This window comes from Rhinolophus hipposideros (assembly GCF_964194185.1).
Source record: "Rhinolophus hipposideros genome assembly, chromosome: 17".
Classification (NCBI taxonomy): domain Eukaryota; kingdom Metazoa; phylum Chordata; class Mammalia; order Chiroptera; family Rhinolophidae; genus Rhinolophus; species Rhinolophus hipposideros.
This window is the reverse complement of record NC_138063.1, coordinates 1,710,984-1,734,324: the sequence shown is the minus strand read 5'-3', so window position 1 is coordinate 1,734,324 and position 23,341 is coordinate 1,710,984. Positions and strand designations below refer to the sequence as shown.

General features: G+C 46.0%; 1 protein-coding gene across 4 annotated transcripts in view; it reads left to right on the top strand.

The window, feature by feature from the left end:
• The window catches only part of ZNF236 (zinc finger protein 236), an 88,213-nt gene that overhangs the window by 37,281 nt on the left and 27,591 nt on the right, over positions 1 to 23,341 (top strand). For 3 of the 4 annotated variants that reach the window (XM_081078697.1, XM_081078699.1, XM_081078696.1), the window contains exons 10-18: positions 5,220 to 5,492; positions 6,840 to 7,043; positions 11,025 to 11,166; positions 11,807 to 12,067; positions 14,685 to 14,938; positions 15,784 to 15,885; positions 16,381 to 16,532; positions 17,526 to 17,629; positions 21,928 to 22,079. In XM_081078697.1, the coding sequence (XP_080934823.1) occupies positions 5,220 to 5,492; positions 6,840 to 7,043; positions 11,025 to 11,166; positions 11,807 to 12,067; positions 14,685 to 14,938; positions 15,784 to 15,885; positions 16,381 to 16,532; positions 17,526 to 17,629; positions 21,928 to 22,079 (1,644 nt within the window). The remainder of the gene's footprint in view (positions 1 to 5,219; positions 5,493 to 6,839; positions 7,044 to 11,024; positions 11,167 to 11,806; positions 12,068 to 14,684; positions 14,939 to 15,783; positions 15,886 to 16,380; positions 16,533 to 17,525; positions 17,630 to 21,927; positions 22,080 to 23,341) is intronic. The other variant, XM_081078698.1, reaches the window with a different exon arrangement.

The following is a 23,341-nucleotide window of genomic DNA, read 5'->3' as shown; positions in this document are numbered from 1 at the left end:
CAGGAGAGCCATCAGCATGAAAGGAATGTGTTTGGGTTCAAGTGGGAAGATGTCACCTCTGACAGCAGAACTCCTGTGTCACAGGATCCTTCTCGTGTGGAAACTGACTGCAGAATGAGGATGACACGTCTGGGCTGCCGCAGCTGGAAGCCTTCCCCATCCTCTCACCCATCTGCCTCTCAGGCTCCACCTTGCTGACTTCCAGCGGACGTAGCACTGGCCAGTGGGGCTTCAAGTTTCTGGCACTAGCTCCACACCTGACTTTTGCTTCGTTTGCCTGGTAAATGTACCGGAGACCAGGTCCTTCTGGCGCTCAGATGGCTGCCTTTCAGTGCACCAGAGGGTCAGGTCATGCGTGCACATGTTTCTGAGTGCCCTCCTGTGGGGTGGGTCCCTGCGGCCTTTGCAGCCCATGTGCACGAGTGCGGGTGCCTGTCGTATGTATCACGCCTGCTTCTCTGCCACAAGTGTGGTTCTATTGGCACACCAGGGTCCGGTCACGGGAAGGTGTGTGCCTGCAGTGGCACCTGGCACACGGTGAGTGCGTGCTTAGCTCTCCTGGAACTGATGAGTTTGGTGGCAGACCTTCCTGAGAAGTTACACAAATTCAGCAAGCTCCTTGGTTTGTTCATTACTGACATCTGACTTTGGGCAAGTGAGTTAACCTTGAAAATGTCAGCTTTCTCACCTATAAAAGGGGCAATGGTAGTATAAGTGGAAGAGGATTGAATGAGAAAATCCATGGCGAGTATGTGGACTGGTGCCTGATATAAATGCTTAAGGAATACATGCATCCAAAAATTATTTTTAAATCAGTGAAACTTGCCTGTGCCACCCAATTCAAGATAGACAGCAGGTCCAGTGCGAAGGGAGAAGTCCCCTTGGCCCTCCGTGTGCTCCGCGCACCCCTTCCCCGGGCAGCCGCCGTCACGGGTCTTTTAAACTTGCATGGGCGACACTACATATCATATATGTTCCTGTTGTTTTAGCAGGATAGGAGGCGTACTGTATATGTTATGTTGGAGTTATTTCCATCTGATACGGAATTTTACCAAATGCCTGGATAGCATTCCATCTTAGGGATAAACAGTATTCAGACGATTTGCCATCTCCTGCTAACATAGACAGTGCTGCCGTGGGGATGTTTGTAGCTGTCATTTCGCACATGTAAATGTATCTGTAGGGTATATCTCTGCAAGTGTCCAAGGTTTCAAAGCATAAGCTCTGTAAAGATTGTTTTAAGGCTTTAATTTTGAAATAATTTCAGGCTTAAAAGAAGTGTTGCAAACACTATACAAAGAATTGTCATATGCCTTTCATCTAGATTCCCCAAGTATGAACATTTTCTTACATTTGGTTTCTCTCTACCTGTAGTTTCCCTGACTTTTCTGAGAGTGACCTGCAGATATAATAACCCTGAAACTCTAAAAATGTGAGTGTCCGTTTCCTACGGCCAAGGACACCGTCTTCCATAACCCCAGTACAACCATCAACATCAGGGCATTCAAATTGATCTGGCCTACAGACCTCACTCACTATTTGGTTCACCAGTGTGCTTGATAACAAAAGAAAAAATTGTGTACGGACTTTCAAATTTGGGGCACATTGTTGATTTCCTTCCATGGAGTCACATCGACTCTACGACCAGCAACATTTATTGGAGCTTTTGTCTGTTCACAGCCTTTGGAAGAGACTCACCAAAACTCTGGGACTTTTTTTTAATCCTCTGACAGGTTAAAAAGGGTTTCCTCTCGTAGCTCTCATTTCAGTTTCCTGAGAAGGATCTGGGTTGAGCAGCTTTTCATGTTTAGAGGACCGTTTGCACTAGACTGCCCTGTGGTCATCCGAGGATGGTAGTGCCTCTGAGCTGTGTTTGTGACACGTGTATTTTCCTTATCTGTGTGCCCTGTTGAGTTAAAAGGGAGACTTTGTTTTTATAAAAAGCTAATTGGTCAGTGAGTACGATGCTTGTACTTCGATAGTATCTTAGACTTCAATACTTACGTTATGGAAAACCTTTCATTTAACTCTTACCTACTTCCGTATTTTAAACAGAATCTTTGACTCAATTGCATTTTGTTTCCAGATGGACAGGCAACTGTCCAAACACTGTTTATTGAATAGGTCATATTCTCCCCACTGAAGTGCAAAGCCACCTTTATTACACATTATACTCTCAAACCTACATCGGTCTTTTCGGGATTTGATTCTGCTCCACTAACCTGCCTTTTGATCCGAGTGTTCTGGTACCAAATGGTTGTAGCTTTATAATGCTCTCACAAATAGGGAGTCTCACCCTCTCTTGCACTTTTCTCAAAGTGTGTTTTTGACTATTTTCACATATTTACTTTTTCACATGTATTTTAGAATTATCTGCTGAACTTCCACAACTCTAGTTCTACCACAGTCCTGTTGGTATCAGTATATAAGTGATTTAACCAGGGAGAATTGGGGTCTTTATAATTTTCAATCTTTGTACTAAAGAATAGGCTATGCATTTCCATTTATTCAGATTTTCTTTCCTTTTTTTCATATTTTGGTAGTATTTAAAATTTTCTTCTGAATTGTATTTGTGGATATGAAGGATATTGATTTTCATGTATTAAAACATGGGCCTCTTTCTAAGTTTCAGTTGTTTTAGTTATATAATCATATCATTTGTAGTAATGATTTTTACCTTTTCCTTTATAGTGTGTACTATATATCTCTATCTTACCTAATTTCATTGGCTAGTATCTCTAAATACTATAAATTAATGGCAGTGGTAATGACTTTTTCCTGACTTCAACAGGATTGCCTTTCGTACTGGCCTATTAAGTCAAGTGTATTGAGATGTTTTATTCACCTCCTCCTGTTTTTAGACAATTTTTTGATACTTTACATGCTGAATTTTAGTACCGTGTTTCCCCGAAAATAAGACCTAGCTGGAAAATCAGCTCTAATGTGTCTTTTGGAGCAAAAATTAATATATAAGACCTGGTCTTACATTATATATTATATAAGACCCGATCTTATAGTAAAAAAAGACTGGATCTTATATTAATTTTTGTTCCAAAAGACGCATTAGAGCTGATGGTCCAGCAAGGTCTTATTTTCGGGGAAACACAGTAGAAGCCTTTCAGTATTAAAAATGATTATATGTTTTTTCTTTTTAAATTTGTTAGTATGTTTGAAGGGAAAAGCTGTTGCCCAGTATCAGGGAAGGTTGCTGTGGGGAATGCAGGTCTGGTTTTCCAGATCTTTCCCTTTTTCAAAGGGCCGGAATCTGGGTTCACTTTTTCCTTTGTCACTGCATGGGCCAAACAAAACATACGCAGGCCAGATTTGGAGGTGGCTTCAGGGCTGCCAGTTTGTAATCTGTTTCATCCATTCCCAGAAATAATTAGAACCTGATGACAGTTTTATATTATGTTATCTTACGTAATTACAGATAGATTTCATTTTTGTTTGGAAAGAAATCTGATTTTTGAGGAGCATTTACTAATTTAGGTCATAGGAAAGGTCACAGACGTCATAGTTCCCTATCAACTTTATATACCTTACTTTCTGGATTTGTCATGATGAGACCTTTAGGTGATTGTTGCATTTTTCTGAATTTTTACTGATTAAGCAGTCTCAAGTTTAACTCTCTTAATATAAGAAATATCACCATAAACTAAATGTCTTTCTCTTACTTTTAAAACCACTTCCCTTATTTCCTACTCTTTTTTTCCTCCTGGTTTGTATTCTTCTCCTGTTGCTTTTCATTCGGTTTCTGAACCCCCTTTCCCCATGCTAGTGAGTTTTGCAAAGAGCATTCTGTCAGGCAAGTACATTTCCTTTCCTTATAGAGCCGCTTTACAAACTGAGAATTCCTTATTCACTGGAACCAAAGAGAAGGACGGGATTACCTTCTTCCTGCTGAAAATGTCCGTGCAGCAGGTTCTCCAGTAACATCATTTCATTATAAAGTCAGTAAGAAAAAAAAAATCGATACCTGGCCAGGGCCATTGTATGCATGGAGTATGCACGTTGTCCCCAGGTCTGCGAGGGTTTTCTCCGGGTGCTCTGGGTTCCTCCCGTGTCCCAAAGATGTGCGGTGATGTGAGTGGCCTGTCCACGTTGTCCCCGTGAGCCAGTGAGTGTGTGTGTGAGTGGTGCTGCGGTGGAGGGCGGATGTCCAGGGTGGGTCTAGCCTGGCGGCCTGACCTGGAGAAGTGGGTTAGAAAATGACCTTCCTTGTTTTTGTTCATCTTCCTTAAACGTCTGTGTAGCTCACATTTATTTCAGTGATTAATGTTAGAAGTGTTTGGGGTCTTTCCTTAGGAGTTTGGGGAGGCTTTTATGACCCAAAATATGCCATAGCAACCTAGCTGTTGTTTAAATCAATTGGCCTACGTGAAAATTGGTTTCGTTTTATGGTAATTCGCTTAAAGTCACAGGTTCCAGGAACCTATGGACAACATCCAGTGAAGTCTTACTGGACAGACAGTTAAAGAAAGAGTTATGCTGAATGTGGTTTTTTTAAAAAAATGTTTTAGAAGTCATTTTACTTATTATATTGCCATAAATTCTATTTGTGATTTTTTTTCTGATAGGGATAGTTTTAACCCTGATTAAAAGTTGCATAATAAGGGAGTTATAAAAGGATCTTTTATTTTGACCGTGAACTTGTTTGTGTCATCTATAGTATTCCTTTGCCTTATGTATCTGTAAATCCCCTTTGGTGGCATAAGAACTTAACCATTTCCTAATTATTTGCATCTTTTTTTTTTTTTTTTTTTTTTTTGTGAGTGTTATCAGACAGGTTCAAACAGTACTTACTGCAACTTCATTCCTCCTCCTTCTCTTGTGCTTGGAGTTCATTTTGGAGTCATTCAGTCACCCCTGTTTTTAATTTACCTTCTCAGTTTTAAACTGGAGTCTGCACCGCCAAGTCTTGGTCTGCCGCCTGAGCTGGACTCCCCGGTCCGGTTAGAGCTCTTCTCCCACAGGCTGACTCAGGTCTCGTGGGACTGGGAGGATTTCCTGCAGGTTCAGATACTAGTCCCCGGGAATTTCGGTGATGACGGGAGTTTCAGGTCCTTCCGCCACTGCTCAGACCGCCGTGCTGCGGCCGAGCGTGCGCTCGCACAGCCGGGGGCGCGCGGCCGTCCGACCCGGGTCCCGCGTGGGCGGCCCCGCGTGGGCGGCCCCGCGTGTGCAGGTGAGCCCGACAGCCCCGCTTTCCTTCTGCGCAGGCTCCATCCGCGAGGAGAACGGCGTCCGCTGGCACGTGTGCCCCTACTGCGCCAAGGAGTTCCGGAAGCCCAGCGACCTGGTGCGTCACATCCGCATCCACACGCACGAGAAGCCTTTCAAGTGTCCGCAGTGCTTCCGGGCCTTCGCGGTCAAGAGCACGCTGACCGCGCACATCAAAACGCACACGGGCGTCAAGGCCTTCAAGTGCCCGCACTGCATGAAGAGCTTCTCCACGTCGGGCAGCCTCAAAGTTCACGTCCGCCTGCACACAGGTGCCGCCTCCCCTGCGCGCTGGGGGCCGGGCGCTGAGCCTGCGCGCTGGGGGCCGGGCGCTGAGCCTGCGCGCTGGGGGCCGGGCCCTGAGCCTGCGCGCTGGGGGCCGGGCCCTGAGCCTGCGCGCTGGGGGCCGGGCCCTGAGCCTGCGCGCTGGGGGCCGGGCCCTGAGCCTGCGCGCTGGGGGCCGGGCGCTGAGCCTGCGCGCTGGGGGCCGGGCGCTGAGCCTGCGCGCTGGGGGCCGGGCCCTGAGCCTGCGCGCTGGGGGCCGGGCGCTGAGCCTGCGCGCTGGGGGCCGGGCGCTGAGCCTGCGCGCTGGGGGCCCCGCTGCCTAAGGAAGTCCCGGGCTGGGCCACGTGGCTCACGTCGCCAGCGCACTCCGCGCTGCACACGGGCGACACAGGCGACACAGGCGCAGAGCCTCCGGGGCGGCAGGTGGCGGGGCAGGCCCATGGCCTGTGAGCGACACCGCCCCCCCGCCGGGCGGGGACCGTGGTGCGAGGCGGGAAGGGCAAGCCTCACGCCTCCCCCTCCGGTCACATACTTGACAGTCAGTATCCGGGCACGAAAACGTCCACGTCCGGGCGCCGACTCTATTGTAACAGCTTCGTTGACATGTCACGCACAGACCCCACACGCCCAGTTCTCCGGTTTTAAAGAATGGTGTGCAGTTTCAAGCACGCTCCGCCCCCCAGGCCCACGCAGGTTGCGGTAACTTCCCGCCCCCGCGGCTTCCCGGCCCCACCGACCGCACGTTGGGGACGGCTGGTCAGTGGATTCCGTTCCGTGTCCTTTGGAATCTGCGCCCTCGGTCACCAGTAGCGCTGTACCTGAAGGCGATGCCCTCCAGAAAGGGAAGGCGGAGTGAGTCGGGCGCTGAGAGCACGGCGGCTCTGTCCCCACCGCCGCCTGGCGGCCTCACCCCCTCAGCGGCCCCCACGTGGCCGTCCTCGGGGCGGGGCCTGCGCGGGGCTCTTGCCGCGCACGGCTGGCTGGTGGCCCCGCACGCGCCTGCGGGCAGCCTGTGGTGACAGCAGCTCCCCGGGGGCGAGCTGCGTCTTACACACGCCTATCCTGGAGGACCGCCAGTACCTCGCAGAGCCAGGTTTTACTTTCTCCGGAACATAGTAGATGTCTTTAGCTTTTTACTTCAAATGCTCTTATCACATGCCTTACCCCATGAACTGTATGCAAACAAGGGGAAATCATTTATAATAATCACAAAATTATAAGCATGAAAAGATAAATTGAATATTCAACTCAGAATACTAGAATTTTATGTTGGCATTCATTGTTGAGATCTATTTCCTCGAAATAATTATATGCTGTGCTTTTATTTTTATTAGGAGTCAGACCTTTTGCTTGTCCTCACTGTGACAAGAAGTTCCGAACCTCAGGCCACAGGAAGACCCACATCGCTTCGCACTTTAAACACACAGAGTTGAGAAAGATGAGGCACCAGCGCAAACCCGCCAAGGTCCGCGTGGGCAAGGCCAGCACGCCGGTCCCCGACATTCCTTTGCAGGAGCCGATCCTCATAACCGACGTGGGTAAGACGTGTGTCCCTGTGCTGCTGGCAGAGGGTGCAGGGTGTTAAGGCCCCAGGGTTAGTCGCAGGCTGCAGTCAGTGAAGTTCTTGTCAAGCCCTGTTGTGCCACCAGGACCGCGATGTCGCACTGTTAAAATGCTGCTCACGTTATGTTCTTGCTTCAGAGAGAAATGATGTGTCCGTGAGGGTCTCAGTGTGGGAGTTCTCAGAAAGGAAAATGTCTGCCTAAAGGGAACCCTCACAGACGCACAGGCATTCGTTATGAGACGCCCACAGCGCACGCTGCCCTCATCCCGGCGTCCCTGCCTGGTGCGTGATAGACTCGGGCCGCTTTATCGTTGAGCTTTCTGTTACAGCAGCTGTAATCCTCAGGGTATTGTTTAGAGTATAGAAACCGATCGAGTGTCCACGGCCCGCTGGAACCCTGTGATGTCCTTGTCTGGTGTGGGGAGCCCACACTTGTTGGCTGTGTGTAGTATTCACCATAGTCTGCAGGTTCTCAGTGCTTTGCGTTACTCTCCAAATGCAGAACAATCTGGAAAAGTCAAGACTGATTAAGCATTAAACATTCATTTAGTGTCCCTGGGATTCTCCTTTATGCTGGAAGCTTACTCTCAAATTACCAGTTCTCTCAGGCTGCATGGAGCCAGTCAAACACCCATGTGTTTCCTGGCTTTAAGTGTGTAAATCCTTAGTCGAGTGAAAGTAGAATCCTAATTCTCCAGACTTCTTTCCCGGATTCAAATGGGACACGTTTTGCTCACTGGCTTCACATGCCTGCATCTTAGACCAGATTAGAAGTGGACTTCTCCCTTAGTGAAGGCTGAGCGAGAGGCATGATGGGAAAGATTTAAAGAAGTGGCTTCACATTGTAAACCGGAAAACGTGAATATTCATTGTCATGCTTAACTTCATTGTTATGGATACTTGTGTCTGTCTCTTCTCTCAGAGTCTGAGCTCCTTGGGGGCTATGGAGAAAAGATGTGACTGTAATCGGCTTGGGGGACAGACTTGGTACAACATGGCAGAGAGGGTTTCCGTGTAATCTATTTGACTGTATTGGGAGATGACATGTTCCAGTTCAGTCTGCTTACGGAAAACACAATATGTTTTGTATTAAGACTGTCACTCTGCAAAGTGCAGAATGCGTGTCCCCCGCCCAAGTCCTCCTGTGGAGATCCCTGATGGGCCAAGTGTCTGTACAGCAGAGCGCTAGGGACGAAAGCCCCTGAAGTCCTCATTTTATGGACTGCCTTAAGCCTGACTAGTTGGTAAGCTTTTGAACAGCTACCCTTCCCCTGCCAACCCCAGGCATTTCTTCTTTTTTGGTGTGGGAAATGGCACAAGCAATATGTTTTCTTATTTGTGAAGTATCTTATTTTTTCCCTTGTGAAGCAGTCTTTTACTTTCTAAAAAATACCTTATGAATTTCATTAATTTTACCTACTTCTATGGATTTATATAACTAATTGCTTAACATTGTTTTTCTTTCATGTTGCTTTTTAGTGTATATCTTGTCTGATAAAACAGATAAAACTAGTTTCTCACATTTGTACAGTTCATTTTAGTTGTGTGAGGAGAATTTAAAAATTTCTTTATTAGCGGTTTTGTTGGAAACCATGTATTCCACTTAGTTCAATAAGAGCAACAAAGTGTCTTAGCAGATACTATTTGGAGTTCACCTTTTTCGTTAGCGATACTTTTATGCTAATAGTTACTGAGTAGCTGTGCTGGGTGTGTTACCAGCGGACCCTCTGCGGGGAGTATCTGATCTCTCCTTCTCCATGTTTAGTAATTACCAGAGGTGTCACTCTTTTCAGTTGCCATTTGGGAGAATCTGCACATGAGTTTTATGTCCTTTTCATAGAACCTAACGTGGTTCCCTGAGCCCCGTAGATGTCCCATTAAGGCTGAACACAAGACTGAATGAACGAGCTGGGTTTGAATTTGTTCCCGCTTCTCTTTCTTCCCTGATTGTCTAGACACCGAGGACAGGGGCCTTCCTGTATTCGGTCGTATTTAGGTGTCCTACTTGGCAGGTGCTGTGTTGGCTCAGGGTTGTGTCCGTGACCATGGGACAGGTCCCAGTCTCAAGAAGCTGTGGCCAGTGGGGTGGGAAAAAGAGACAAAAACAAGCAGTGACAGGTACTGGACTAGAAAAAAGTCACAGCGTGGCGATGGGAAAGTGTGGGTTTGTTCAGAGAATAGTGAGCGCACAGGGTGTAGAGGGACAACATGCGTCTTGTGCGTAGACGGGTGGCCACGTAGGCAGGTGGAGAGTGTGCCGGCCCGTGCTGGAGGGTCAGCCGAGCAGCTGCAGTCAGTGCGTTCTGGAGAGGAGGCCACGGAGGGCTTCGACGCAGGCTATCAGGATCCGAGCTTCCGTCAGTGAAGTGAGAAGGCAGAGTGGAACCGTCACTGGGGCCCCCGGGCCTCGCTGGGCTGTGCCGGGCAGAGAGCGCGAGTGCGTCTGGTTCACAGTCGGCCCTTCTACAGCCGTCACTCTGTCTGTGTCAGGTTCGGTATGTCGGGGAAGGTGGTGGGTGGACTGAATCACTGAAGTTTTTTCTTTTGAGCGGGAGAGAGGAGTTGCTAGGAAAAGCGAGGTGTCACCATGAATCCTGAATGATGTTGGAGCTGCCTGGAAGGAATGTCTTGGCGTGGTGCAGCTACAGCCCAGCTTGTCCAGAGAATGTGTGAGATGGGGAAGGTTTGGCAGCGCTCAGGGTTTGTGCCATGTGCGTTCTGCACAGGTCACAGGGAGCGTGCTGGATTCTCTGAAATATAAGCGACCCTCTGATGCCAGCAGCACGAAATGCAGGTCGGTCGACTCCAGTCTAACATGTGAGCCACGTGACTCAGCAGAGTGTCTGAGGTCTCTTCACTTTGTCATTGTTTCTCTGTTGTTTGACATGATTGGCAGTGTCAGTAGAAACGAGGCAGCAGGTATATGAGACATTGGAGAAGTGGATGTCCAGGACTGGCCAACGGCAATCTTGAGGACACAGGGAGGAAAGTTCTCCAAGGTTCTGGAGCATCTGCCCTGTGTGACCAGGAGAGTGTGTCCATGTGTACAACTGGGAGAGCTGGGAGGGAAAAGTTGGTTTAAGGCAAAGAATTGAACTGACCTGGCTCTTAGGAAAAGTTAGAAGACAATGCCTGTTAATCGTCATGGCATAAAGTGGGTGGTACGGCTGAGGGAGGAGAGGGTCTATGGGACGGCTGCCTTGTCGTGGAGGGAGGGGGACCAGCCAAGACAGAAGCGACAGTGTGTCTTCCTCTTCCTGTTCCAGCTGATCACTAAGTGGTGCAAAAGGTTCAAGTGTACGTTTGTCCTGAATTGCACATATCACTCAGTAGCTTGATCAAAGCATGTTTATTACATGGTCAACTAAGGGAATTCGTTATTTATTGAAATTATGTAAAACCTGAATTATTTAAGTTGTTATTTAAGTTAGTAATTTGGCTATTTGCACATACCCCTTTAATAAAATTCCTGTGAAAGCACTGACTTATTTTAGAATGAAAGATCATGTTAGAATCGTTTCTGTTTTGAGTTTATTATAGTACCTAGTGTGCAGCTTTCATACTGAACAAATAAGGGATTTAAAATCCCAAGTATTAATAACTTAAATTTTGGATAAAGTTATGTAAATGCCATGTCAATAAATGCTCGTGTAGAAACTAGATGTACAAATCCATTAAAATCGGCTCTAGAACGAAGGGATGGGACCGGGACAAAGTAGGTATTCCTTATGTTGAGAAAATGTTTATTTTATACCGACTTTATAAGTACTTCCCGATACGTGCTCTTTAACTAGCTAGCTCCTGATACATTAAAGTAGCATTTAGTTACCACATTGAAATCTCTACTTGAACTCCTCGGAATTTTCATCTTCTGGGTACAACAGGTGCCTTTTGACATTTAACTTTTTTAGTAGCACTGAGAGTGAATTATTCCTGATTTTCTTTTGGTTTGTAGGTCTTATCCAGCCCATTCCAAGAAACCAGTTTTTTCAAAGTTATTTTCATAATAATTTTGTAAATGAAGCAGATAGACCATACAAGTGTTTTTACTGTCATCGTGCATATAAAAAATCTTGCCACCTTAAACAACACATCAGGTAAGGTACCGTACATTCAGAGATGGAAATTTAGTATAATTACAATGATTTAGTGATCTGGTGACTTGTAGAAATATTAAGGATGATTGGTGTTAGCTTGTGGTATTTAAAATGTCACACTTGACCCCAAAATATTTATTGGTAATTTACAGTTTTATTCTTTAGAGCCTGGACTAAAATATTTTACCCAGAAATGGCCACTCCTATTATATTTCAGTATTTACAATTTCTAGGACGTGCCAAAGAAGTGTTTGCTTAGTTTCATTAGATTTATGTTCTTGAACAGTTTTTCAAGGTATTTATCAGAGTGGAGGTTAATTCCTGGTGCTAACAACAGCAAACAAAGAAAGGAGAACCTTGGCCCCAAGTGACAGTAAGGTGCCGTGAGCAGAGTGTGGAGCTCAGGGAAGCGGGGCTTCCCCTGTCTCAGTGGCGTGCTGGCTCTGGGACTCCAGGCAGGGCACGTGAACCCTGGCGTCCCAGGCGTTCTCCCTGGGAATACAGGGAGGGCCGCGTCTTTGCCGCATAGCTTAAGAAAGTGATGATGGAGTGAAATGATGTATGAGGGTGCATTCTCAATTATAAAGATTACCAAAGTGTCAGAAGCTTGCTCATTTATTAAAATGTGTATTCTTTCTAGATCACACACAGGTGAAAAGCCTTTTAAATGTTCTCAGTGTGGAAGAGGTTTTGTTTCTGCGGGAGTGCTCAAAGCACACGTCCGAACGCACACTGGACTAAAATCTTTCAAGTGTCTGATATGTAACGGCGCGTTCACTACGGGCGGTAGTTTGCGGCGGCACATGGGCATCCACAATGACCTTCGTCCCTACATGTGTCCCTACTGCCAGAAAACGTTTAAGACCTCGCTGAACTGCAAAAAGCACATGAAAACCCATAGGTAGGTATCGTTCTGATGGCCGCTTTTTCATAACCCTCATAATTCCCACGTGGTGGCGGAGAGTGTTTGTAAGAAATAATTGTCTTTGATTCTTATATTGTTACTTGTAGCTTAAGGTGTGTGGGCTAAAGAAAACTCTGTATCAGTGTCTTAAGGGTCTGTTGAGAACCACAGACCTTTTCTATTTTTTATTTTTATTTTTTAATAGTATACTGAAATGTAGTCTATATTGGGCTTAAATGCTTTAAAGTCTCTTTTAAAACTGATAGTCAATAATAGATGGAATGCTAAATGGGTTGTATCTAGTATAATTAGGTAGTGAAGGTTTCAAAAGAGAAAACTGTAGTCACCCTGTGCTTTCTAGGCGTAGCGTTAGTGCATTGCATGGTAAGCATTGTGTTGTAGACTTGGAAGGACGTGTGTTAGCTCTCACATAAATCCACTTTTAAAGAGGATGTACAGTTTCACATGGTTAACATGCTCTCTTATGTCTGAATGGAGGTGACGCTCAGCGTTGTTGCAGGCACACATTGCTGACTCGGGGTATTTCCGTGAAGCCCCAGAATTCCATATTGGAATGGAAAGCCTGGATGAGGTGCCCCCTCCCTCCTAGGAGACTTTGAAAATGGGAGTCACTAGGCCTACCTACCATGCAAGAAGGTTATACTTTCTGCCTTAGAACATTTGCTTGGGGACAGCGTTTTCACCCGGACGTCTCTGCGTGGACACTACCTCCAACACCAAACCCCAGACGTTGGAAGACATTAACTGTGAGAAATAGTCGTCTGGGTATGACCCACGGGGTGCCCACGCACACTGGACAGAGTTGACTTTCCTGACTGTGGCACAGTTGGTTACTTAGTCGAGAAGTCTAACTGCTTCTTGAGACCATCTAGGGAATACAGTGTGAGTGGTGACAATAGAGGGGACTCCTGCCAGTCCTGCCCTCTGCATTACCGCATTTTGGAGAGGAAATCTCAGACTTCACGTGCATTCAGGGAAAAGAACTTGCTGCATGCACAGAGGCCCAGGAGAGCGGCCCTGCTTTCTGGAGCCAGGAGCCTGATGTGCCCCATGCGGGTGCAGCCGGGCGCCCTCTTGCTCAGCGGCATGGAAAAGCTCTGCCAAGCCGCCTTTACGGCAGCTTTGTGGTGGGCTGCGGCATCCAGGACCATCTGTGGACCACCTGGCTGCTGGTATCATTTCCGGGAAGTAGGCCAGCTGCTTTCAGCTGGGTCACTTCTATTAGGTGGAGTATCACATCGGCCACTGCTTGTCATGGGTCATGCTCAGGCATAGGTGCCAGTTACTTTAGGAGATGAACTTATGACTTTGAGGTGACAGTCTACAGGCTAGTAGGTCTGTCATATTGCGGAGCTAGGTGTTTCTCTCATAGGTTCTGTGTACTTTGAACCTGTCTGCAAGCACACAGTAGGTCCAGTGTTTCATCCCTTTGTTTGAAGTGTTGAGAATTCCTAAAATACCATAGCACTTATATTGAAAACAGGTATAAAAGGTTACTGTAGTGAAAGTCATTGGGAAAAAACCCAGCAAACACAGAAAACGAGCCACACATTATCCTGCAAGACGCCTTTGCCCCCCTTTGGGGAGCAGTGGAGAAGACGCGTGAACACCGACGTCACTACACAGGCCATGATGGTGACCTGTGACAGTGCCTCTTATCATTCCTGCTGTTTTTCAATCATATTTTTGTTCCCCTTTCCTCACCGAAACTAGTTGAGGAGAGTCTATTTCTGATAACCACAATATGAAGAGATTGTGTTTGGAGCTAAGAATGGAGTTCTGAGTTGGCAGATTGATAAGATTCTGGAATCAGCTACATGGTGGAACTTATGTGGTGTGCCCATGATGTCTCGTGGGGCCACTCACTCAGACCTCAAATACTGTGCAGCCTGGTCATCAGATGGTTGAGCTATTTTGTTAAGTTCTTTGATTTATTACTGAATTCATTGTTCATTTTTCTCTTTCAAAGATAAATTGTTGACCTTGATGAAAATGTACGGGACAGACTCTATAGTAAAAGCAACATTAACATGAATGACGATCTTGCAGAAAATCAGAGTGGCCGTATGCCTGTTGGTCTGTGTCCTGTAACACAGCGGACTCTCGGTCACATACGACGTCTGCACCCCCAGGCTGAGAGACAGCAGGTTATGGGACTTTGTCCCCTGCCACGGCACCACATCCGTTTATGATTACATTAAAGGCACTTTCTAGGGGCACTGTCTCGTTTCATACAGTTCTTTTTCTTAAATTAACTCACCGCAGAACTGGAGTAGGGACAGTTTTACTAGGAAGCAGGAGGTGTTTTTTATATTTTTTTAAGTTAGAAATGTGTTGTTATTCGTCCTCCATTTGCTGCCTTTGTGTCGCTGTAATCTGAGAGCACGAAGGCAGCGCAATGTCTTCAGAATTGTTAACAGATCTAATGTGACTTCAAAATGGGGACATTAAAAATAAAAATGTGCTTACCGATGTGTTATTACTTTATAGTAAGAGTGTTACGATGAGTGAATTACATCTTGCACAGCAGCATTCTGTGCTGCTGATTGCCCATAGCTCCTAACCCGAGGAATTCCCGTTGGTTGCTTTGAAGATACGAGCTCGCGCAGCAGCTGCAGCAGCACCCACAGGCCGCCTCGATGGACGACAGCACCGGGGGCCAGCAGGGCGTGTCCGTGTCCACGCAGGTGCCGGTGGACATGGGCAGCCCGGAGCTGCAGCCGACGGCTGATGCCGTGACAGCAAACCCCGCAGCCATGCTGGACCTGGAGCCACAGCACGTCGTGGGGACAGAAGACGCGGGGCTCGGCCAGCAGTTGACAGACCCACCTCTGGAAGCAGATGACGGTACATGTTTCCGGAGTTTTAACTTCTAGAACTCTCCATACAGTGCTGCAGCCCTTCCTACTCGTGCCAGTCCCTGCTGGTGTCCTTGTCTCTGACTCTGAGTCGCACTGTGTGCTCTGCATGTACCAAGCGAGCATGTGATGTGCATATGGGGTTAGAGAAGTAGGACCTTTTCCTTGACCGACTTTTCTCCCTTCCTGTGTTGCGAATGCCCTGCGTTTTCCTGGCGTGCGCATTCGTGAGGCCGTGGCGTTCTAGCCCAGCGACTCAGTGTGCAGCTCAGGCCTGCAGACTGTCGCCTACAGGCCTGCAGCGAGCGGAGGGCCTCGTCCAGCGCACCGCTTCCTTCATCCATATGTGGAGTTGCTACGAAGAAAGGCAGCACTGCTGTGGGCAGTGAGCTTAGTGACGCCGCCGACCCGCGTCGGCTTGGCTGCGAGTCTCGTCCGTGCCTGCCAGCAGCTTGCCGCCTGTGTGCTGGGCTGTTCTGCAGCTGCCCCTAGCAAGTTTGGCCAGGGGCGGGATTCTGTGGTTTTTACCCTCTCTGATACGTGGAACAGTGCTCATCTGAAAGGTCTTAAATAGTTGCTGAACGTAACTGCATTTAGCATGTTGCTTTATAAAAGAACAGGAAAGTTTTCAGATAAACTCAAGTGATACTCTGCAAGTACAAAGGTAATGTCTTCACCGTATGTCATATACGTAAAAAGTACCTTCCCACCGTCCCTTCAAAAGAAGGAAGACAATTGTTGAAAACTCTCTGAAGTACCCTTTGGACAGATTGGTAGATTGGAAATAACCTGCACATTTATGAGTCTCCCCACTTTCTGCATTCTTGTCTTCAGATAGGTTTGTGGCTGCACAGCACGCACTCCCGGGGCACATGGACCAGTTTGACGATCAGGCTCCCCCACAGCAGTCCTTCGAACCGGCTGGCTTGTCACAGGGTCAGTGGGGGGTCCCAGGTGGGGTTGTTGTGAGCTCTGGCTCAGATGTTTCTTTTAAGCCTTCTGAAATGTATGGTTTCAAACCAAATAACTCTTGGCATGAAAGAGAGAGTGTGGGAGAGAGAGAGACGAGAGAAGAGGGGAAGAGGAAGAGAGAGCTCTATTTTGTGATCTCATTTTCTGGAAAGCCACCTTAAAAACCACTCTATGTGTACGTTCTAGCCCAGAAAAGGGATTGAGTAGAAATTGGGACGTCGGGGTAACTGGGTGTTTGTGGTGGGTCTGTAAGCCTGCAGTACAATGGTGTGTGCTGAGCACGGCCGTCTGCCTGCCTGTTGGCAGAGCATTTTAGAGCCTGCTCATGAGAACCAATCCTAATTCTAACTCAGAAAGTAGACATGCCCCTTTAAACATCTTTTTATATAAAACTAACTTGTTTTTTTGGCCTATTTTGTGTATCTTTAATATTATTTGTGGAACTCACATTTCTTTTAGGTTTTACAGTGACAGATACATACAATCAGCAGACCCAGTTCCCACCTGTCCAGCAGTTACAAGACTCAAGTACACTGGAGTCTCAAGCGCTGTCCACGAGCTTCCAGCAGCAGGACCTACTGCATGTGCCGGGGTCCGAGCCCATTGCCGTTGTGAGTACCTCCACAGGACGCTTGTCCTCGCTCGGCAAGCAGGCTCTGTCACTCTTCACTGTCAGCACTGAGAGTTGGCCCGCTTACAAGGCCTTGCTAACTTCTCATAACTTTAAGATTATTGCATCCCCTGTGAAAACTTAATTGTGTAGCGTATAGAGCTGTCTTTATCCCTAAAAGCATTTTGATTTTATTTAAGGATTTCATTACCATGACATGGCTTTACCTTTTGGTTAAGCATCAGGATGGTCAGTAGAGTATTGTGTGATAACATCCGAAGGATACTATGTTGCTTTAGTCACAAAACCAAGCATTTTTATGTGTGGAATCTTAAAAGAAATGTGTCAGAATGAAAATACAATGAATGCTTACATCTTAAAAATTAATGTTTAAATGCATAATTTTAAAATTTGATCTGTCAACTTGAAGACAAATTTTGGTTTTAATTTTTCCATTTTTGGAAAATTTTCAATAGTTACGACAATGATTGGCCAATCAATTGTTCTGTCGCTTTAAATGCCACTGTTGGTAGCTTTGCCCAGTGGAAGGCCTGGGGCTGGTGGGACTGTTCCCCGTAGGCATGCTACTGCCCGGGACGGAGAACATGCTCTCCTTCTCCCTGGTGGTTTTCTCACGCACAGGCAGACTTAATTTTTTCAGAATGTAGGACATTTACTCACTCTGAGTAAGAGACAAGCACATGAAAGACTAATCTCTTATTAGGATAAATAAAAAAATATGGAAAGGTCGGTTTCATGCTCGATTAAACTTTGTAGTAAAGTAAGTTAATAGGAAATAAAATAAACATTTATTTAATAAAATCACTGCAAATGAATTTTATTATTTATCTGGCCCAGTTGATTACAGTGAACTACTTGGGGAGTCTTCCTTTTAAATCTCTATTTGTAAATGTTATTGTCTTTGATTGTTAGTTGTTCTGTGTTCATTCATAGATAGTCAAGTAGTCTGCTTTATACTTCTCTTAAATTTCAGACAACTCCTCTGATTCAAGAGTCATCCCAAGAGGAACTGGACCTGCCGGCGCCACGTTCCCAGTTCCTGGAGGACAGCGAGGACCAGAGCCGGCGCTCTTACAGGTAGACAGACCCAGCTTGATGAGCAGTGGCACCAGGACAGAGCTGTGCCTTCCCCGTTACAGGGCTTTGCGGTGTGATTCTCCCAAAACTCTGAAACAGGTTTCACTGTCATCCCCACTATGAAAGATCTGATACAGAAGAGACTAACTTGCTAAAATTTCTACAGCTGAGGAGTGACAGACCCAAGATTTGGGTGCAGCAGCCTCTCTTTGGCCTGCGCCTTTCAACTACTCTGCTGTACCTTCCTGTTACCAGTATCAGGCATCATTGTATTTTCAGAAATAACTTCAGTTTACATTGTGCCTTTTGTCCAAGGCTCTTCTATTTATATGTAACAACCTGTGTGCCAGGGTACAACGTGATTATAGAGTTTCTTAAATTCATTTGTCTGCTCATTCTCCACCCATCCGTCCATCCATCCGTCCATCCATCTATGCATCCACCCATCCATCCATCCATCCATCTATCCATCCACCCACCCAGCCATCCATCCATCCATCCATCCATCCATCCATCCATCCATCCATCCATCCACCCACCCACCCATCCATCCATCTATCCATCTACCCACCCACCCACCCATCCATCCATCCATCCATCCACCCACCCACCCACCCACCCACCCAGCCATCCATCCATCCATCCATCACTCATCTGCCCGTCCATCCACGCACCCATCCACTCATCCACCTACCCACCCACTCACCCATCCATCCAGCAGTGTATGTGTGTGTCCTGAGTGCTCTCTGGGGACCACGTACTGCTCTGGACGCTAGGAATACCCTGGTAGGAAGAATAGACAGGGCTTCTGCTTCAGCTTGTTCTGGGACATGGGCATTTACAGTGAATACAGTACATGTGTTTTTATACAATTACATATGGATATGTATGTAATAACAAAATGAGTATTGTCTTTATAGAGACAGTCTAGAGTTTATAATATCTTAATAATTTTATTACTTGCTTAAAATACTATTTAAACTTTATTTTTCCATAGCCATTTAACCAAAAAATAAAAATAAAAATAAAAAAATGCCTCCTTACTGTATAGTTACTCTTAAAGAATACATGAGCTACCTTACCTCAACTGAGTGGTTTTTATTAAATTTTTGAAAATGGATGAGTTTTGCTAATATGAAGCACATAATTTTTCAGAGGCCAAGTAACTCCTTGGTTTTATTGTCATAGGATTTGTTTTGCAACCAGGTCTCAACTGTCTTGAACCAGTGTTCTTATATGTTAGGTTCTCGGCCTTCAGAAGTGTGTTATCCTGAGGTCTGCATGAATTTGCAAATTCAAACCTGTACTAGAGAAGAGGTTCTTAATTGGGGGTAATCTGTGGACTCTGAGGGGATCACACAGGATTTCTGGGACTCTCCCAGTATTTGAGTCACACTTTTGTTAGTTCAACGAGTATTTGTTTGCTTATGTTTAATTTGGATTTTGCATTGGCAGTTTAAGTGAGATTCATCTTTCCTGATTAATCCTTTGTGACATTTCCTGGGGCAATTGGGCTTCTAGCCTTCTGCCATTCATTCATTCGTTCAACACTTATTGAGAATGTGTTCTGTGCCAGCACTAGGGCAAATCAGGAAAAAAAACCCAGTCTTCATGGCGTTGACAATCTAGTGGGAAAAGATGGTAAGCAGAATAATGAGTGGCTGCACAGTGGGGTCAGTGTTGCGGCGGACCATGTGTTAGTGGCTGGGAAGGCAGTTGCTGCCGTCAGGGGACTGATCGTCAATTCTGGATTTGTTTAGAAGGTAGAACCTACAGGAGTTCTTACAGGTAAAGATATGACAGAAAGAGAAGAGTTAGGGGTCGCCACTGGATAAGCTAGAAAGATAGGATTGCCCTCCCTGGAAAAGGGAAGAGCTTCGGGGGAGCTGCTTTTTGTGTCAATACCAAGAGCTGGCGTTGTGCCGTTAGGGTTGCTGTTTGAGAATACGGGCAGTTAGTTATACCAGATTGGCATTCAGGGGAGAGGTCCGGGCTGGAAGGACACATATGGAGGTTATCAGTCAATAGCCTAATCTTTAAAGCCCCGGTGCATGTCTATAAAAAAGAGAAGGGGCTCATAGATCACACTTCGGGCACTCCACTCCGTGGTAAGCGAGGTAGGTGGACGAGCTGTGAGAGAGACGGCCATGTGCACGTGCGCTTTGGTGAGGAGGGGACATATAGCTTTCACTGGCTTCTCATGGAGGTCAGGGCTTCTCCCCCAAGACGTTCAAAACATGGCACCTGTAATTTTATCGCATTAGTACTTTTCATATTACTTGTCCCGTAAGTGTGAAAAAAGTGGGGACTAGCCAGGTTCCCTGGAGATGTGACTCCTGGGCAAACTCGCTTCAGAAGCCCACTGGGACTCGACACATTACCTGATCTCTTTCAAGGAACACCCCCCCTGCCATGAGGTTCTCTGTAGTGGCCTTGCCCTAAGCGTTAGCTCCTATAATTTGGGTTGCTAAACACGTTGGAAGAATAACTGGTCAACACAGCAGGCAGGTGTAACACCTGGGGAGAGAGAAAATGGCATTTCACAGACAGAGGGGTCCCGTCTCAGCGTGGCCAGAGCGTGGTCCCCATGGTGGGAGAGCTTGGCAGGGGCCCTGCGGTGAATCTGGAAGATCTAATCTCAAACTGCTCCTCCATGGTGGCTGTTTCCCCACAGTGCTGCCAGTGCCATTTTAATGGATAGATGTGACGATTTGGAACAGTTTGCTTCCCTAATTAGAGAACTTTTTCAGCAAATATCAGAACTAAGTTCCACCAAATAAATGATTTTCTTCTGTTGCCATGTGGACAGAATCAGTCCCATTTCATTTGCAGAATTATCTGTGTAAAACAAGATGGTGGTGCTGCTTGCTTGTTTGCTTTTCTGTATTTACTAGATGACCTACTAAATCACACCTGCATGTCAGAGGGCAGTTCCAACCTGTGTTTATCTTTAGTCGCTTTGACTTTAGTGTGGACCCCAGAGGACTCAGCCCATCTGCCTGTAGCTGGTCTCAGGGAGTTTATGCTTCAGAACTTCACTGGCTTCCAACTACAGATTGAAACTTGGAAATGGAAAAAACAGGGAACTATAATGGAATAAGCTTTCTACATTTTTTCATTTTTTACTTTTTAATAATATGTGAATAGGAATTTTGAAATTTGTAACTATTTTCTTCCCTAAAGTAATTTTAATGTATTCTGAAACATTAATATTTGCATATTTATAGATTCTGAAACATGCATATTTATAGATTCAACATAGCTCCAGTAAAATCTGTTTTGCAAACTATGTTATAAACCAGAAGAGCATATGAATTGGCATTTCTAGGTGCCTAGACTCAGGAGTGATTCTGACCGTGAAGCAAAGGAGGCGTTCACAGTGTCTCACTGGCTTAGTTAAGACAGCAGCACTGAGTACATTTTCTTCTTGTTATGTTTAAAGAAAGAGTTCCTGCTGAATCAGATGTTAGGCCTGCTGGGGAATTACTATAGGATTTACTCATTTTGAAATAATAAACCATGTTTAACACTACAAATACTCTGAGCAGAATTTGCTCTAACCAATTATTATTGCTAATACGAGGTGTGATCAAAAAATACAGTGAATGTTTAAATTAAAAAACATTATTACAGTAAAAGACACATTGCCCTTAATCCCCCTCAAAATACCTCCCCTCGCTTTGAACACACAAATCCCATCCTTCTTGCCACTTTCTGAAGCAGTTCTGGAAGTCCTCTTTTGTGAGTGTCTTTAGTGGCACTGTCGTGGCTGCCTCCATGTCCTGAGTGATTTTGACTTTGGGGAAGAGCCAGAAGTTGCACAGTGCCAGATCTGGTGAATAAGGTGGGTAAGGACACACCATAATGTTTCTATAATATTTGACAGAAATTACCGTATACCAGAAGTGAAGTGTGACACACAGCGTTGTCATGATGGAGGATGATTTGCGGCAGATTGTAAAACACACCTTCTCTCAACCGTAGCTCACACCCAACTGACTGCACCAGACAAGTTGAAACTTGTCACACACTGTTACTGAGGTTCGACACACCGATTCCCATATTGAAGATTCCTGCTGTTCTGTTGGATGACACGCGGTAGCAACATTCACCGTATTTTTTTATTGCACCTTATGTTTAATACTTTTTTAAATGTTGGAGAGCACATGCAGTTTCTAGAACAGTGATTGTTTCATGATTGTGGGTAGAGATTGTTTGCTTCTCTTCCATTCTGAGATATCACATCTATAGTTGCACTGTAAATTCATGTGGTCTCTGCCCTCTCCATGTGTTTCCAGGTGTGACTATTGCAACAAGGGCTTTAAGAAGTCTAGCCACCTGAAGCAGCACGTGCGGTCGCACACAGGGGAGAAGCCCTACAAGTGCAAGCTCTGCGGGCGTGGCTTCGTCTCCTCCGGGGTCCTCAAGTCCCACGAGAAGACACACACAGGTCATTGTCCACCTTGCACTGTAGATTGTGTAGTTCTCAGTGTGGTCAGGGAGGCATGCAGCCATCGCCACTGCCCAGTTCTAGGACACTCATTACACCCAAAGGACACTACCTGTCCGCGGTCACTCCCCATTTCCCCTCGGTGCCCTAGCCCTGGGAAACCACTCATCTCTCTATCTCTATGGACGTGCCTGTTCCGGACATTTCACATAAATGAAGTCACAACCTGTGGCCTTTGTCACTGGCTTCTTTCACTTGGCGCTGTCCAGGGTTAAGCCACGTTATTGCCTGGATCAGAACTTCATTCATTGTACAGCCCAACATTTTTCCACTGTGGGAGTGGCCCACATTTTATTTATCTATCCATCAGTTGGGTATTTGAGTTGCTTCCATTTTTTGGCTCTTAGAATAACCCTGCTGTGAATATCTGCACACAAGTCTTTGTGTGGATGTGTGTCTTCATTTCTCTACCTAGGAGTGCAGTGGCGTGGTCCTGGGGTAGCACTGTGTAAACCTTGAGTTGACCAGACTGTTTTCCACAGTGGCTGCACTGTGTCCCTGGTCCCCCAGCAGTGTAAGAGGGTTCCGTTTCACCTGCTCATCAATACTTATCCCTGTTGTTTTCGTTAGGACTGTCTTTGGGAGTGTGAAGTGGTATCTAATCGTGGATTTAATTTGGTTCTCTAATGACAAATGCTGTTGAGCATAGTTTCATGAAGTTAGTGAGAAATTCTGTTCTAATCCTGTGCTGTTTGCAGTTAGATTGTTTATATTCTCATTATTTAGTTGTCGGAGTTTTTAAATATATTTATGAGATATATAATTTGCAATTAAATGTAGTTTAAATATATCACTTTTATGTGTTTTATACATTTAATGTACGTACTTAATACTATATTAATACCATACGTGTTTAATGTTGATGTACATTTTGAATGAAGCTTTATTTGAGAACCAAGGTGTGCTGCTCAAGAACACACACACACAACTAGGAGAGGCTTTGTGGGTTGGTGCCTGAGTGGGCGGTGGGGCAGTGGGTTGAATGGTGAGAGCAGGTTCCATGCTTCGAAGGCCCCGCCAAGCGGCAGCATTACCCATAGCAGAGAGAAGCCATGTTGGACTTTTCCAGGCAGCGGTGGCTTAATCAGCTTTTCCTTTAGAAAGTCAAGGTGGCTATTCTGTGAAGAAAAGACAGGCTGGAAGAAAACACCGTTTCTAGCTTGCTTCTCTGTCATCAGTCCAGTGAAGAGAGGGTCTTTGTG